The following is a 15,843-nucleotide window of genomic DNA, read 5'->3' as shown; positions in this document are numbered from 1 at the left end:
CAGCGATAATTAGAGAGAACTGTATTTTTAATTATTTAATAATATGTTATTAATTAAATATTATTTAATAAATGCGGCAACGATACACACATACACACACATGCGATGCATATGTGAAATCGCAATCACGCAACGCAACGACATCGAATCGCCGAGGATAGAGCGAAAATGAAAGCGGATATAATTGAAATCACTCACCAAGTATCAATCCTTTCGCCTTTTCGTCAACGTTTTCGCCATCGTTTTCTCGTCCGTTGGCTCCTCCATTTCTCGGTCGATCGTGAAAATGCGCTCAATTCGTAGCGTTGATTATGCGCCAATTGATGACCATCCGTCACGCCAAATCGCTTACGAATATCGGAGAGACGCGCGTTAATCGCGATTGCATCGACTAATTAACACTTTTAAGCGATCGCTCGACTGTTTTATTCCACTTTCGACACGCACGATGCACGATGATTCGAACGAATAAATAACGCGACGATCACTCGAGAAGCCTCCGCGAGAAGCGCTTCGATAGAAGACGCGGCGGCAACTTCGCACTATTCGCGTCGATCGCGGAAGATAATCGAAAACACGCGTTGTAAATCGAGAGCGAGCGCGTTGATTTAACGAGTTAACGTTCCACGATAAACTGCCGTGTTACTCGATTCGACGCACGCCAAATATTTTCGATCGCAAAGAGACGCGTCGTCAGATCGTCAAAGGACGCGAGAGAGCAACATAGAGCGATACGACGTACGTCTTTTTTCACCTGACTCGACTGACGCGCGATCCCCCCCACTCCTCCCTAACCCGACCGGCGCGAGCAGCCGCGTGAACTTGGCGTGAGTCACAAACACAGACGCGCGTTAAGTGGAGCTACAATAAAAACTTGGACTCTGTCTCGTATTCTAAAATAACATCGAAATTTGTTAATTATCGTCGCGTATTTTGAGAGCTTTGGGTTGATACGTGATATTGTATTATATATTTTAGAAAGAAATTTTAATATCAATTATATCATACAAACGCGATAAAATATTTAACATTATTTAAACGAGTATTATTATATTTTCTATTATATTATATTGTTATACATGTGTTTATGTTACGATTAAAATTTATTAAAATTTTTATTAACGTATCATAATTATATTAATTAGAATTTCTTTATTTAATTTCTCTTTCTCTTTCTCTTTTTCTTCTCTTTCTACTCACCTTTGAAATTTTGCGCCCACGTATCAGCGCGAAGCTGTCGACGCGTGTTTCGAATTTTTCACATCTCGATGACGACACGTAATATCGGGAATAGCGTGCAAAGCGCGACGAACAATTTTCTATTATTACATTATTTACTCCAAGTGCATCATCGAGCGTATCACGCGTAGAGTAAATCGGGAGTGCGAGTAATAAAGTGATGGGCTGATCGTGGAGCTGCTTTAATTATTCGCGATTTTGCGGAAAAATGGAGCTGTCGGCAACGAGGAGGCAATGATCGGCTGCACCGGTCGGTGAGTAAATTCATTATATTCGAGCGAGGCTAAAATAACCGCTTCATTTTTTACATTCGCGATGATTTGACAATTATTGGGCGAAAGAATCTACAGAACATACACACATACACACAGATTATCTTTCGTTTCACGGTTTTTCGAGATAGCGGAAGCATAAAAAATTTCTCTGACGACCTTCCTGAGTAGGAAGTGAGACATGTTCCATCCTTGAATAATTTCTTATCCTTGAATAATTTTTCTAACGCGAAAAGTTAATATGCAATTCCTTCGCTCACTCTCGCAAGAACCATGTTCATCGGAACGATAGACGCATACCAAGAGCGTTCTCAATCTGGTCGTCCATGATCGAAAAAAATCGAGACGATTGTCTACGCGTCGCGATTAATCCTCCCATTCCCTCGAGATAATTATATCGAAACCATTTTATTAAAAAGCGATTTGCATTTAAATATTTTTATTAGATTTAATATTGCAATTTATTAAGTATATTTAAATATCATTTAAACGAAAACAATAATGTAGTACATTTTATTTTTAACTTCATTATTAAACAATGAAACAAAAGGTATCCGTAAATTGCAATAAAATAATACAAACGTATACATTAAATGAGAATGAGAGGATTAATGAACGGGAGAATCCTTTGAAAATATATAGAAAAGAGGAGGGAGAGTATTCGAATAATTAAGCCGTAACCGGGGCCGTGGACGTTAATTAGTTGCTTAGCGATTAGCAGGGACGAACAAAAGATACCTTTGTATTATTGTACACCTTGCGCTAGGATTTGGCGTAGCACGAGTTTTGACTTGACGCGCTAATATTACGCACTTTGTCGACGATTATTATACCGCGCGTCCGAGAAGATGATATAAATATATATATATATGTTGTATATGAAGAGAAATATGAAGGGGCAGGCTGGAAGAAAAAAAAAATATGTTACTATATAGCTAGCGTTGTAAACGATAAAGAGAGAAGGCTTTAGTGTATATAGTTTTGTAAAGTGTTAACTATATAGTGAGATCTCTATATAATATATATATATACATACATTGCTACGAAAACGTACGAGCGCATACGTTTTCTAATTGGCATGATTAATTTATGAGTAATTTATTCACATGAGTTGTGTGGCAATTGGAAACGCATTAAAAACAATTGGTAAAACTGTTCGTTTCGTTAAAACATAGTTGCGTTAATTAATAATATATCGTGCGCAAGATCGCGAAGATGCGTTGATGGTTACGTATATAATATGTGATATACGCGTAAAAAAAAAAAAATTTTAAGCTGTCAATAGAGAATGTCCTAATATTAAATATCATAGTGCCATTACGCATTCTTCTTGTCACTCATCCGTTACCTCTCTCACGTTTCAGAGTAAACATATTTTTTTTTAAATCATACTCCCGTAAAAACAATTTTTTTCAGCTTTGCAGAAAAAAAAACGTTCGCGAAAAGGTAAGAAAAATTTTTTTATAGAGTAGAATTTTGTCGCAAAATTATGCCTAAGTCGTAAATGTAGATTAGATAGGCTTTTTATTAATTTCTATTCGGCGCAGTACGCGTTGAGATTCGCATCTTAATGCTACATGTGGGATGTCAGTGTCGCGTTCACAGCTTCAATAACAGTTGCAGCGATCGGTCGGACAATTTGACGGATAGCGCATGCAACGTCTCAGGCAATACTGATCCGCTCCGGGTTTCTCAGCGATATCTCCGATAGCGTCGCACGTGTCACTGCGAATACATATATCTCTCAATAAACGAGGATTAAAAAAGATTGAACGCACGCAAATACATTGTATTACGCGATAGCCGGCGATTTGATTGTTTAATATAATTTCGAATCAATGGTCATTTATACTCTCGCGTATATCGATCAATTTCAATACTCACAGACAATGGCAGATACCCGGCGGGCAGTTTGACGGGATACGTATGCAATTCACTTGACACCAATTGTTCATATCTTGCCTGTATCGATAAGCAGCGGTCGCCTCGCACACTTGAACCCTGAAATCGCGAAACGTCCGTCGTGAAAGCGCGAATCGATTAAATGCACGTTAATTCTCGATGTATTAATTATGCCGATTCTCACCTAAGCGGTCGAGTTAGCGGGCTGCTCGTGAATTTCGGAGCTATGGAATACAGTTGATAAATAGTATTTTGATACAGAAACTGCGGTGGGATCCCACCGGTGCTAGTGACGATCCTTACGTCCGCGCAATTCCTGAACGTTTCCGGTCTTCCGCATCCAACGGCCTCCGTGCCATTTTCGCACGTGCCCCACATATTACCTGGGACAATGGAAAAAATGAAAAATCGAGTCGCCGAGAAAAGAGAAAGATGGTGTAAAATTCACCGGTGTAATAATTCCATTGGACGACACACTGGGAACACGTCAAATACGGCGGTAACGTCACGTAATATTTGATTATCCCCTTTTTTCCCGTATCGCGTGGAATCTCGAAACGAACGTCTTGCGTCCCAGACACGTACAAGGGATAACTATGCAATTAAGATACATTAGTGATAAGCGAGTAGTTGTAATGAAACGGATGCGCGAGAAAGAGAGAGAAAATACTCACGAGTCGAAACATTCTTCGGTCGCCTCGCGCGATGGATCGTCATTAGGACACAGATACATCTCGAATCTTCCATAATGATTGGCCGTTAGCTCGATTTCAACTTCAATTTCCTACAAATTGTACTCTGACTTTAAACCTGCATTATTAGAAATTTTTTTAGAAATGTATCTTTTTTTTTTTACGTGCAAGTATGCGAAGAAAATAATTATGTAATTTGTAAGAGGTAACGGTATATATAATTCATATCTTTAAATTTAGTGTTCAATACATACGAAAACATTACGAGTTTGCAGATTACATTACCTGACCTACGGTGTAATGTCGAGCGATGATTCCTTTGGCAAATTCGCCACCAGCTTCATGCGGACGCGGTTGACTCAAGTGATACGCGTCGCCGCAAACTCCGCATTTCCCTTTATTTTGTTGCCAATGAACTATAAAACGGTTAATAATTATCATTAATATCAGCCAATACTTCAACATCGAGTAGCAAGTCGTAGTAAATTAAGGAGATTGCCGACGAGTTTTTGCGAACGCACCTGCGTATCCTCCACAAAAGAGCTCATTGTCGTTGTAATTAACATTATTTGGATATCCGAACCTCCACATCGCGTTTCTCGAAGGTGGGTCCATTAAACGACCATGGCCATGTATCTCATCGGGCACCTTTTTAAATCGCGACAATGGTAGATGATTAAAAAAGGAAAGAGAAAAAGGAAAAAGAATGTTGCGTAAGAGAGAATGACTTTGCACACCTTTCTTCGATGTACTTTCCATCCATCATTAAATGGGCGGCCTCGCATTTACTTTTACTGGTGTGCAAAGTATTAAGGGCGCGTCCGCGGGAAAGTATTGTGAAATTGAAGAACCGCGCGAGACTTGAGCGGTTATGCATCGAAAAACGAGTCGGTACGTAAGACTTTCGTTGCCATTGGCGAAAATTTATGTGAGAGAATGTCATGAAGTGTTTGAATACGTTATTATACGGTTCGTGATAAAAAAAAGGGAAAAGTCTGTTTGCAATTTTAATCTCGCGCGCGTAATTATTAAACGTAAGCAAGGGAAACGATCTTACTTGCACGAAGAGATATAATATCACGAACAGGATATCGTTTCGTCGATGCCTGGTAATCATCTTTTCCTGAAAACCATAAATATTGTAATGATTAGTAAAATATTTTTGCTCATTAATTAGTAAATATTTGTGCTCGAATGAAGCGATTTTTTAAAATTTCATTTATGTAGATATATTTTGTAGTCTAAGAGAGCCAAGAACTTTTTCATTACTGCCAATAGATGAAAAATTTATTATGAAGTGAATAAAACAAAACGACTCATTGAATTAATTCGGTAAATTGTAAAGTATTCCTCGTTATCAGGAGCACTTGAGAAATACGAGAACATTACTTCGGACTTGTCCCAGATATACATATTTAAAAGCCTAATAAAATGAGTTCCGGTTTCGAAAGACGGGGGCGAAAAACGTCCTTGCGATGAACGTCCTTGAATCAGCTGATTAGTACCGATTCTTGTATAAGAAAACGAGACGATGCGTATTGTGTTGTTACAACAATAATGACGAGCACATGTGTCATCGACACTTGTGTCATGTATAATATTATCAGGCGATACACGTAACGTGGATTAGAATCGGCGCCAAGAATTGTTTCACATATTCTTTCAACAATTTCGCAGAGCTCTTAAACGCGTCACTTTTAAACTTTGATATTTTGATATTTATTCTCTCAATCGATTATATATTAAAATTCATCGATATGTCAATCGATCGTTAACATATCCATTAGCACATCAGACTGAGTGAGAATTCGCTGACATTCACGCGTACACTCGTGTCATTGACAGCTGTTTAGCACGCGAGATACGCGATGACTTTAAAGTGACGTAAGTCTCCATTGGGCCGAGGATGTAATATAAATCATTTAGAATGCCATATTTCCAATCGCTTCTGATTGTAAGCCGAATTCATTGACCGTAGCTTCAACAAATAGTATCATAGATCATAATTCGCGGCAGATGCAAAACTCGATTTAGAAATGAAATAACGGTACTTGATTTATAAATCTTTTTTCGACGAAATAACTGTGCGTACCTTCAATATGTGAATAATATCAATGTGTAGCATATGATTGATGTAGCATTTATTATCGCGTTACTGTACGAACCCTCGATTCATTATATATACATAGATTTTCTGCCCGTCTTGGATCTCTCGCTCTTTTATCGTGTAACGAAATCTACTGCTCTCAGACAGGTAGTTTAAACAAGTCGAAAGTGGATCCGCAGCAACAGGATTCTCGAAGTCACAATGGGACACATGTTCGTTTTTTTTTTTCGTGATAAAAAAAAATAAAACGAAAGATTCGCCAGATGTAAACCGCAGCCGGTTAACCTTCGCCGAGAGCGAAGCTTTCATCTCGCTACTATCAAAACGCAATGATAAACGAAGGAGACCGAAACGAGCGACTCGCTTCAAGGGACGTCTCGAGGAATTTGCGTTGGAATAGACGAAGATAATGGGATTCAAAACGATGTCGCGAGGTGACGATCGGAGGCATAAATCCGACTCTAATAACACCTAAGCCCGTCTAGTTCTGACAAACAATGTCCTTATCGTTCTCCGCGATCTTCATCGTTCGGAATTTCTCCAACGTGAATCGAGGACCGTTTGTCGCATAAATCCATCGTAGGCGGGACGATAATAATCGCGAAATCGTAAAAACCCAAGACAAATGGAGCATTGACTTTTGGAAGAAACATAAATCGAATAACGAATTCTTTCGCGGGGTGAACGACCGGAAAAAAGAAATTTGTGAGTCTATTCAAATCCTATATTATATACTTTATAATACAAATACGAAAACATGCCGTTATGATGAAATTTTTTTTACGATTTATAGAATCTGTCTAGTAACGAGTTCTTCCGTTAGATTCTTTTGGAGCTATAAGATAGGATTATAGCTCTCTGGCTATCCGCTGAATTATATCCCAACTATGTAAGATCGCTCGTTACCGAACTTACATTCTGATCGGACCTAACATTTTTATTGGTTATTTTATATTATCTCGATTCATAAATATATCAAGCGAAAAAGAAATGTAAAGATAAGCTAATAAGCCGCGCAAGTACGAGAGCATAAGTTATCGGCGTGTAAGCACACGTGAATCCTCCTTGAATCGTATTCTCTTCGTATGTCGGGTCAATCGCTCGATTCGAAAGTTGCAGTCATAAATTATCGATCATTTGAGTTTATAAACTCGTAACATTTAAATATTTGTAAAAACCACGTTTTCTTGAAATAAATTTGATATAAATTTTACTACGTTAATAGGGAGAAAAATTAGAAAAAATGGGCGATTTGATTTCACGGCAGGTCTTGAAGAGACACGGACGAAAGGTGTTCTTGACGAAAGATAGACAATGAATAAAAAATTATTAGTGAATAAATACTTAACAGTATTTTGGCAATTAAAAAATAATTACATCGCATATTGCATCATCGTACAGATGATAATATATAAAAAAATGGAGCATTGATGGCTTATCTGATCATGATCTTTAAAAATCGAGTTTGAGTTTCACCGGTTTCGAAATACCAGCATCGCGAAAACCGCAAGATAAGAGAAAAATAAATAGAAAAAGAGAGCAGAAAAATGAGATTAAAACTTTCTCTGCTTTCAAGGTCGCAAAAACTCGAAAAAAATTTATTTAAAAATATAGACAAAAGATTTAAGTCGATAATTGAGTTTAAAATTTTTTATATCGCGATGTACATGATTGATCGACGGGAATTGAAGATGCGACAGAAAATAAATATAATCATCGATAATCGGATACCAATTTTCGCATAGATTTCGGAAATTATGAGCAACATTAACCCAGACGACCGGTTATATTTTCAATCTATTTTGTAGCGCATTAACGGAGATACGAATGACTCGAGCAAAGTGTATCGTAACCGGTACCGTAAACCAATTATACTCACACACGTGATCGCACGTGCTCGGCCTGACGATGGATCCGGACAGGTGGACAAAGTTTGGTCGCTCTAGAAGGATGCTCTCTTTCTCGCGGATGTAGGATGTCACCTGGGAAGAGACGACTCCGCGGTAAGGATCGGACGGACCCACTCGAGTGCGTTCGCGCGAGTGACAATATGCGTGAGTCGCGCGCGGCCCGAGCTGCCCAAAAACACGACCACCTCTCCACCTTGTGGGCATAAGGTCTCGAGGCGTGGTTTCCAAGTAAGTCGGATGTCTTCGCATTATAGTGGGGGCGAATCCGAGCGGAAACTGGAAAATCGATCGAACTGATTCATCATGTCGATTTTTACTGACGAAACGCTTGCATTATGAATCTGTCAGAGTCTGAAAAAAGTAAGAGATATTTCCTTGGATCGTCAAGTAAGATATCTCTTGACTGACGACCAGCTCGATTCATTGCTTTCATCGAGAAAACCTGCCCGATTCTTTTATACTTCTCCGTCTCGAGACGATCGTATAATCGATTGTTTGCCTTCTGTCATTTATAATGAGGTCAAGCGCACTACAAACACCATGGCATTTCAACTGTACAGAAGAATATACACCCACAAGTGTACGCACACACACATAGATATACGTACATTATATATATATATATATATATATATATATATATATTATATACATATATACATATATATATATATATATATATATATATATAATATACATATATATATATATATATATATATATATGTATATTATATATATATATATATATATATATATATGTATATATGTATATAATATATATATATATATATATATATATATATATATATTATATACATATATACATATATATATATATATATATATATATATAATATACATATATATATATATATATATATATATATATTATATATGGAAAAATAACGATTGCAATCGCCGAAATTTAATAACGATTTTTGTGGATAATATATGTATGCATGTATATATGATACAACACACAAAATATTTCATGCCTTCTTTTAATTAATGTCGAATTAATTATGTTGCGTCATTTAGTAGAATGGCATATAAGCATAGATGTAGGTAAATTATGACGAATAATGGAGAATTTATCAGGAATGATAATCATTTAAATTATAAATTTAAATAAAAGGTTTTATGAGGAAAAAGTCCAAAATTGTACTTTCACTTTCACCGAATCTTGTGGTCACGCCACGGAATCGTTGAAAATACAGTACTATTCCTGACACGAAGCACAACGGTATTTGTTGACGGTGCAGACAAACAGACAGACAGACAGACAGACAGACAGTTGTGTAAGCAAGAACGACAATTTGATATCTTCCATTAATCAGTAGCTACTTTCGCAGTCAGGTCGTCGCGAAGAGAGCTCGACATTTTTTTCACCTTCGGTGACTTTTACGCGCTGTCGAAAATATTTGTCGCTAAAAAATCTGTGATTTTTTTTTTACAAAATACCGGCAGAAATTTCTGTATCTATAATACTTTTGGTATTTTAATAAATTCAAAATTCTAACAAAGATAGAATAAAAAAATTTCTGAGCAGAAGCGACAATTCATGCGTAACTCGCGCCCTCAACGGGACTCTCGGCTCTCTCTTTTAATGCACTATCAGCGCGTATCAGCGACCAGTACGGCACCATCCCTTCCGCAGTGACGACGTCGTGGAGAGCAGCCCTCCCTGCTCCTATCTCAGACGGAAATGATTGTTAACAAGTGTCATCGTGCACTTAGTGCGCAGACCTCGCTTCGACAACGGTTAAACGGTATTTACCAAAATTCAATCATCTCTCGTCGTATGTTTGTATAAATTCATATAACTATGAGAACCGATCGGAAAACTCGCCGCTCTGTCGCGAATGCTGTATGGACCACGACAAAATCGATAAATTTGTCCTGACACCAGCTGCTCTGCTACCTCGCGGATCTTAAAGCTATATACAGAATATAACGCGATTCAAAAGTAATATCGACAGGATTAATTAATACATTAATTCTCTCATGTACCTTTAATCAGAATCTGTATCTTTTATTGAAATGGAAATTTTAAATGAAGACGTAGCTGAAAAAATGTTTTATTTTTGTGTAGATTTTTTTTGTGTAAATTTTGAATGTTAAGATGTTAATTTCAAGTCGGTTTTATACAATATATTTTATCCAAAATTTTAATAGTTAGTTTGTTTATTCTTCAGCTCTTGTGCCAAGAAGGGACTTGATTACAATGTTTGTACACATTCATCCGTCCATACATCCGTCGTTTACATCTAAACCTAAATGGCTAATTCTTCTTATACATTTTTCTACATTTTTATCTTTATATCTTTTACATTTTCTTTTTACACACACACACACACATACACACACACACACACACACACACACACACACACACACACACATGCCTACCTATTTACTTCCATATCAGCTCACATACATATCTACTTACATACCTATACACTATACATATATATATATATATATATATATATATATATATATATACATTTATTTACATTCCTTTATAAAAACTTTAACATTTTCTTATCTTAATTTATTATATATCACATAGTATCACATTTCATTTTCTTTTATCACATATTTCGCTTATATTTATAACTTATAATTTATTATTTCCTTTATATTTTACGTTTATTTCTTTACCTTGTTATTACCTTCATCTATCTTTTATTTTCTACTTCCATTTCTTTCCTACCTTATGTAAGCTCTTCAGATTGTTCTATATACTTTTTTCTTTTTCCTCTTTTTCCTTCCATAATTTTTCTAGGGGTTTTCCTTTCTCTTCCTCTAAGTCATCATTCAGTACTTTTTGAATCCTCTCATTTACATTTCTCCCTAAACCCGCAAACCATTCCTTCACTTCTACACATTCCCCTACATAATGTTCTATATTATCTATCTATATTATTCTTCTTCATAAAATATACATATCTTCTATTCCTTTTCCTTTATTCAATACCTATTTTCTCTTTCCATATTATCGCATTATCTTAGTGTTAATAATGCTCTTACCTTATCATCTATTTTCCTCTTTTTCTCTAACTTTTCATTCAAAACTCAACGCTCCAATTCCCTACCTAATTTTTGATTTTTCCAGACCTAACTCTTTCCTCATTATGTATCTTGGTATGCAAAAATCTAATCTAAAAATCCACCTAACATCTAGCATTACCTTTTCTAGCTCCTTTTTTTCTTCCCATCCATATTTCTACTCCATATTTCTACTCTGTATAACATTACTCTGCACTAAATAACTATATAATATCCATCTCCTATTAAAATCGTCTTTACATATTCTTTCTCCTAAACCCCATACTCTACTTGCTGCGATTCTCCCTTTCCTACATAATTCCCTAATATGATCTTTATAATTACCTTTCCTGTCAAATGTGAAACCCAAGTATTTGAAATTTTTTATTTCCTCAATTTCCCTATTTTCCCATTTCCATATTTCTTTATTACTTTTCCCGCATCCAAAATTTTAATAAGAAAGATTATTTTAAAATTGAAATTTAAAATGTTTTATCGAAAGATATTTTATTCATTCAGATTCATAGATTATTAAGCAAAATTTCTAATAATTAAACATCTAATAATGAATTTGTATTTTAATCTCGATGGTGGAATCAATATACATATATTAATATAACATATAAATATATATAAGTGTCGAACGAGCTATTTCGAATTCTTAATAATAGATTAAAGCCAGAAATAATTTTGCACGAAGAAATTATAGAACGTCTTATTTAATATACATAAATATGTAAACATATACGTGAATATGTAAACATATTATAAATGTGTGTGAATACGAATATGTTGACATTTGCTCGATGCAGAAATAAAAATATAATGTATTCTGATAAAAACATTTTTGGCAATCATATCGTTCTGTATAAAATTTATCTAAATAAGAGAGGTATAAAAATACTTTTTTTTATCGAGTGTGCATGTGAAGAGAGAAAAAGAGAGATATAGTATTTATATATTTTTATTAATTCTAGAAAATAAAATAATTTTTGTTGTCCACTATTTTATCTATTTGATATTAGATATTAAAAGAGAATTATACAATCTTACAATATTTTCTCTATTCATGTTTTATTTTGTGCACTCGTATCCTGTATCTCATACCATTGATACCCTCAAGTGGTTTAAAATGATATATTAGGCATTCTTAATTGATGTCAATGAAACTAAATATCATATCTGTTGAACGAATTAACTATAGTTAAGTTTTCTTATATAAACATTTTTCAATCTCCATTAGTTTAAGATCCAAAAGTACAGAGAGAAATTTATTTACATAGATATATAAATATTTATAGTGAAATAAGAACCCAAAATAAGCACCAAGTCGACTGTCAGTCGGCAGAACAAGTTTAAAGTCGATTTCAAAGTCAGACTGAATGTCAAATTATAGTCAACTAACAGTTGATAAATGATTCGATTATAGTCGACTGTCAATTAAGTCGACTTAGAAATAGATTTTATGGTAATTATATCAATCTTCGGTCAATATAATATTATCTATATTACTCACTCGGTGCGTAATATTTCTGAAACATGCAATATTTCATTTGAAATATTAGCAATATTACAGAAATATCTCATCATTTCTGCAACGTCCGCATTAATTATTTCAAATGCAATAATGCGTATTGAAAGATTTCAGTAATCGGTAATATTATTGAAATGTTACTTTTTTCGTTTCTGGTAGGCGAATATCTTCGTAAACTTATAAAAATATATAAATACACTCGTAATAGAAATACTTTAATATATGCAATAAATGGGCTATTTCCCATCTATCCGATAATTTCAAATAATTTGTTTAATATTCTGAATCTCAATAAAACGGATTCGGACTAAACAAATTACTTTACAATAAATCAGTTTATCATAAATTAAATCGACTATAAAGAAGAGATATAATATATATGCTCAAGTATAAGACCATAATATTATTATTGTGCAGGCGTTATAACGACATGGAATAGATGCTTAACCGGTTCAATGTCAAGAGAGCCAGAAGGGCCGATAATTATGACGGAAATACCGGGTCCTCAGTCGCGAAGCTTGCTACAAGAATTGAATGCGATACAAGTACGTCAGATGCTGATTTGACCTAATAAAAAATGCAGTAATCGTATAATTTATATATTAAATGTACAACCATGCACTTTTAACAATTGGATCTTGAATTCATTCAACAGTGATTTACATATATATTAATATTACTTAGATATATTGAAATTAAATATATTGAAAATAATGCATAATATTTAATATTAAATGTACAAATGTTAAAGAGACCCGCGAAACGAGGGTTACAATGTTAACATCTGTGACTTCAGCAAGCATCTTCCGTACAATTCTTCGCAGACTACGAAAAATCCTCCGGTAATTATATAATGGATGTTGACGGGAACGCGTTGCTGGACGTTTATATGCAAATCTCGTCAATGCCTCTAGGGTACAATCATCCGGCGATGTTGGCGGCTCTCGCCGATCCCGTTAATCAAGTGAGTGATATAAAGCCGCTTTGGCGCGGGGCACCGCATTTTTTCCACATACACAATTTGCATACTAATCTCTTACAGGACACATCACTTAAACCTTAACTGCATAGTTTACACGACTCGATAAGCTTTTTTGAACAACCCAGATTTCTTAGAATATCCTTCAAGAACCAAATTTTTACATTACACACAGGACAATCGAGCTGCATACAAATATTTACGATTATTTTTCTTTCTTTTTTAGAAAATTATAGCAAATAGACCTGCGTTAGGTGTCTTCCCGGGAAAAAATTGGCCCAACAGATTAAGGAATATTTTGCTTAACAAGGAGGTATCTAATAAATTACCTATTTGATTTATCTCTCATCACGTCGCTTGAATCGAAATTATTATTCTGGACAGGTTGCTCCAACCGGATTATCGCATATTACAACAATGATGTGCGGTTCTTGTTCTAATGAAAATGCTTTTAAGAACATCTTTATTTGGTATGCAGAGAAACAAAGACAAGGAAAACCATTCACGAAGGACGAGATAGAATCATGTATGATAAATCAAATTCCTGGTTCGCCGCGATACTCCATTATGTCCTTTAAAGGTGCATTCATTATCAATCCGAGCAAAAATATCGAAAACTAGATTTATTATAAATAATCTTTACACAAAATATTTAATATTGGTAGGTGGCTTCCATGGGAGAACTTTAGCTTGTCTCTCAACAACTCATAGCAAATACATTCACAAAATAGATATACCAGCTTTCGATTGGCCTATAGCTTCTTTCCCAGAGTACAAATATCCTTTAGAAGAAAACGTCCAAGAAAATCAGATGGAAGATAAACGTTGCCTTGCAGAGGTATCGTTACTTACTAATTGTTAAATATCTTTGTAGCACGTCACATGTAAGAGACAATTTTTTAAATTTTACGAATATTTTAGGTCGAAGAATTATTTGAAAAATACAATAATGAAAAGAAGGTTCCAGTGGCTGGCGTCATCATTGAACCTATTCAATCGGAAGGCGGCGACAATCATGCATCATCGGAATTTTTTCAAGAACTTCAACGCATAACGCGAAAAGTAAAATATAGAGGCAATTCTATCTCAGGTTGTTTATTAAGAAGGATGTTATCATTTTGCATTAAAATATTTCAGCACGGAGCAGCATTGCTTATCGACGAAGTCCAGACTGGTGGCGGTCCAACTGGAAAAATGTGGTGTCACGAGCACTTCAATTTAGATACCCCACCTGACGTGATGACTTTCAGCAAGAAAATGCAATTAGGCGGTTATTATCACTCGAAAGATTTCAAGTAAACATTTTTTATGAAAAGAAGCTAGTAATTTATCATAGACTATTAACGATTAATTGCTCATTAACGCAATTGTACATTTATAGGCCGAGACAATCATATCGTGTATTCAATACCTGGATGGGCGATCCAAGTAAAGTGATATTGCTCGAAGCGATCTTAGAAATTATCAAGAGGGAGAATCTCCTGGATAGAGTAATACGCGTTGGCGATTATATGTTGAAGCATTTGATGGATATACAAAAGGAGCACTCTAGTATAATTAGCTCGATGCGTGGACGTGGAACTTTCATAGCGTTTAATTGTACCTCTCCTGAAATGCGAGACACCATCATCAAGAGATTTACAGTCAAAGGTAATGTGGTGTCGTATATAAAATATAAATGCTAAGAATATACCTCAAGTTTTCAAGATTTCCTTATTCTTGTTAGGTATTCAGGTAGGTGGTTGTGGTAACCGAGCTGTGCGACTGAGGCCTGCGTTAACTTTCACAGAGCGTCATGCTGATATATTTTTGGATGCGCTTCGTTCTGTACTGAAAGAATAAGGGTAAACTTTGCGGTTTTTCGTGTTTTTCAAGTCAAACCATCACGTCTTCCATATCAAATGTCTTCCAAATTATATGTCTTGTATCAAAGAATGATTATGGAGATGTGTATACGGAGTTAAAAATATATTGATTATTTTTATATGGCAGTTGCATTATAAGGCTAACATAACTTTAAAGAAATGATGAAATAATGAACTGCAGCAAGAATGTATATTTAATGATTTTATTGATCGCTACTTTGTGTATTTTTATTGCATAGGACAAATTGTTACAATGAGAGATTATATAACATTTTAATGCAAGATTTAAA

The 15,843-nt window shown here is 35.1% G+C and overlaps 3 protein-coding genes across 4 annotated transcripts in view; 1 reads left to right on the top strand and 2 right to left on the bottom strand.

Annotated features, from left to right (window-relative positions):
• Positions 1 to 308, bottom strand: part of LOC105251352 (MICAL-like protein 1) — a 59,498-nt gene extending 59,190 nt beyond the window's left edge. Inside the window, exon 1 of the mRNA XM_011258094.3 lies at positions 199 to 308. The gene's annotated coding sequence lies outside the window, so the exon portion shown is untranslated. The remainder of the gene's footprint in view (positions 1 to 198) is intronic.
• A 1,555-nt stretch (positions 309 to 1,863) lies between these two features.
• Positions 1,864 to 8,293, bottom strand: LOC105251350 (hypothetical protein). The gene is made up of 9 exons (XM_011258092.3): positions 8,092 to 8,293; positions 5,163 to 5,228; positions 4,627 to 4,753; positions 4,391 to 4,521; positions 4,088 to 4,197; positions 3,862 to 4,007; positions 3,598 to 3,796; positions 3,396 to 3,512; positions 1,864 to 3,236 (listed from the first exon to the last, which is right to left on the bottom strand). The coding sequence occupies exons 2-9, from the start codon at positions 5,220 to 5,222 to the stop codon at positions 3,119 to 3,121; spliced, it is 1,008 nt and encodes a 335-aa protein (XP_011256394.1). The 5' UTR covers positions 5,223 to 5,228; positions 8,092 to 8,293; the 3' UTR covers positions 1,864 to 3,118.
• A 1,404-nt stretch (positions 8,294 to 9,697) lies between these two features.
• Positions 9,698 to 15,837, top strand: LOC105251346 (4-aminobutyrate aminotransferase, mitochondrial). 2 transcript variants are annotated; one of them, XM_011258086.3, is made up of 10 exons: positions 9,698 to 9,893; positions 13,127 to 13,254; positions 13,506 to 13,673; positions 13,915 to 14,001; positions 14,073 to 14,268; positions 14,354 to 14,526; positions 14,610 to 14,750; positions 14,826 to 14,983; positions 15,070 to 15,338; positions 15,415 to 15,837. In XM_011258086.3, the coding sequence occupies exons 1-10, from the start codon at positions 9,830 to 9,832 to the stop codon at positions 15,528 to 15,530; spliced, it is 1,500 nt and encodes a 499-aa protein (XP_011256388.2). In that variant the 5' UTR covers positions 9,698 to 9,829; the 3' UTR covers positions 15,531 to 15,837. The 2 variants fall into 2 exon arrangements, with proteins under 2 accessions (XP_011256388.2, XP_011256389.2); XM_011258087.3 differs by lacking the exon at positions 9,698 to 9,893 and having other exon boundaries at positions 13,461 to 13,673.
• Positions 15,838 to 15,843: the final 6 nt, after the last annotated feature.

The sequence above is a fragment of the Camponotus floridanus genome, unplaced genomic scaffold (assembly GCF_003227725.1).
Source record: "Camponotus floridanus strain SB8 unplaced genomic scaffold, Cflo_v7.5 scaffold1, whole genome shotgun sequence".
Lineage (NCBI taxonomy): Eukaryota > Metazoa > Arthropoda > Insecta > Hymenoptera > Formicidae > Camponotus > Camponotus floridanus.
Note: the sequence above shows the minus strand (reverse complement) of the source record. Positions and strands in the feature narration are given on the sequence as shown.

Excerpts from the sequence above, each read along its gene's own strand:
- LOC105251350 (XM_011258092.3), bottom strand. The coding sequence starts at position 5,222 with ATGATTACCAGGCATCGACGAAACGATATCCTGTTCGTGATATTATAT. Across the intron at positions 4,754-5,162 it reads TATTATATCTCTTCGTGCAA|GTGCCCGATGAGATACATGG; the intron begins GTAAGATCGTTT and ends CGATTTAAAAAG. Across the intron at positions 3,797-3,861 it reads CCAATGGAATTATTACACCG|GTAATATGTGGGGCACGTGC; the intron begins GTGAATTTTACA and ends CCATTGTCCCAG.
- LOC105251346 (XM_011258086.3), top strand. The coding sequence starts at position 9,830 with ATGATTGTTAACAAGTGTCATCGTGCACTTAGTGCGCAGACCTCGCTT. Across the intron at positions 13,255-13,505 it reads AAGAATTGAATGCGATACAA|CAAGCATCTTCCGTACAATT; the intron begins GTACGTCAGATG and ends CTGTGACTTCAG. Across the intron at positions 14,984-15,069 it reads TATCACTCGAAAGATTTCAA|GCCGAGACAATCATATCGTG; the intron begins GTAAACATTTTT and ends GTACATTTATAG.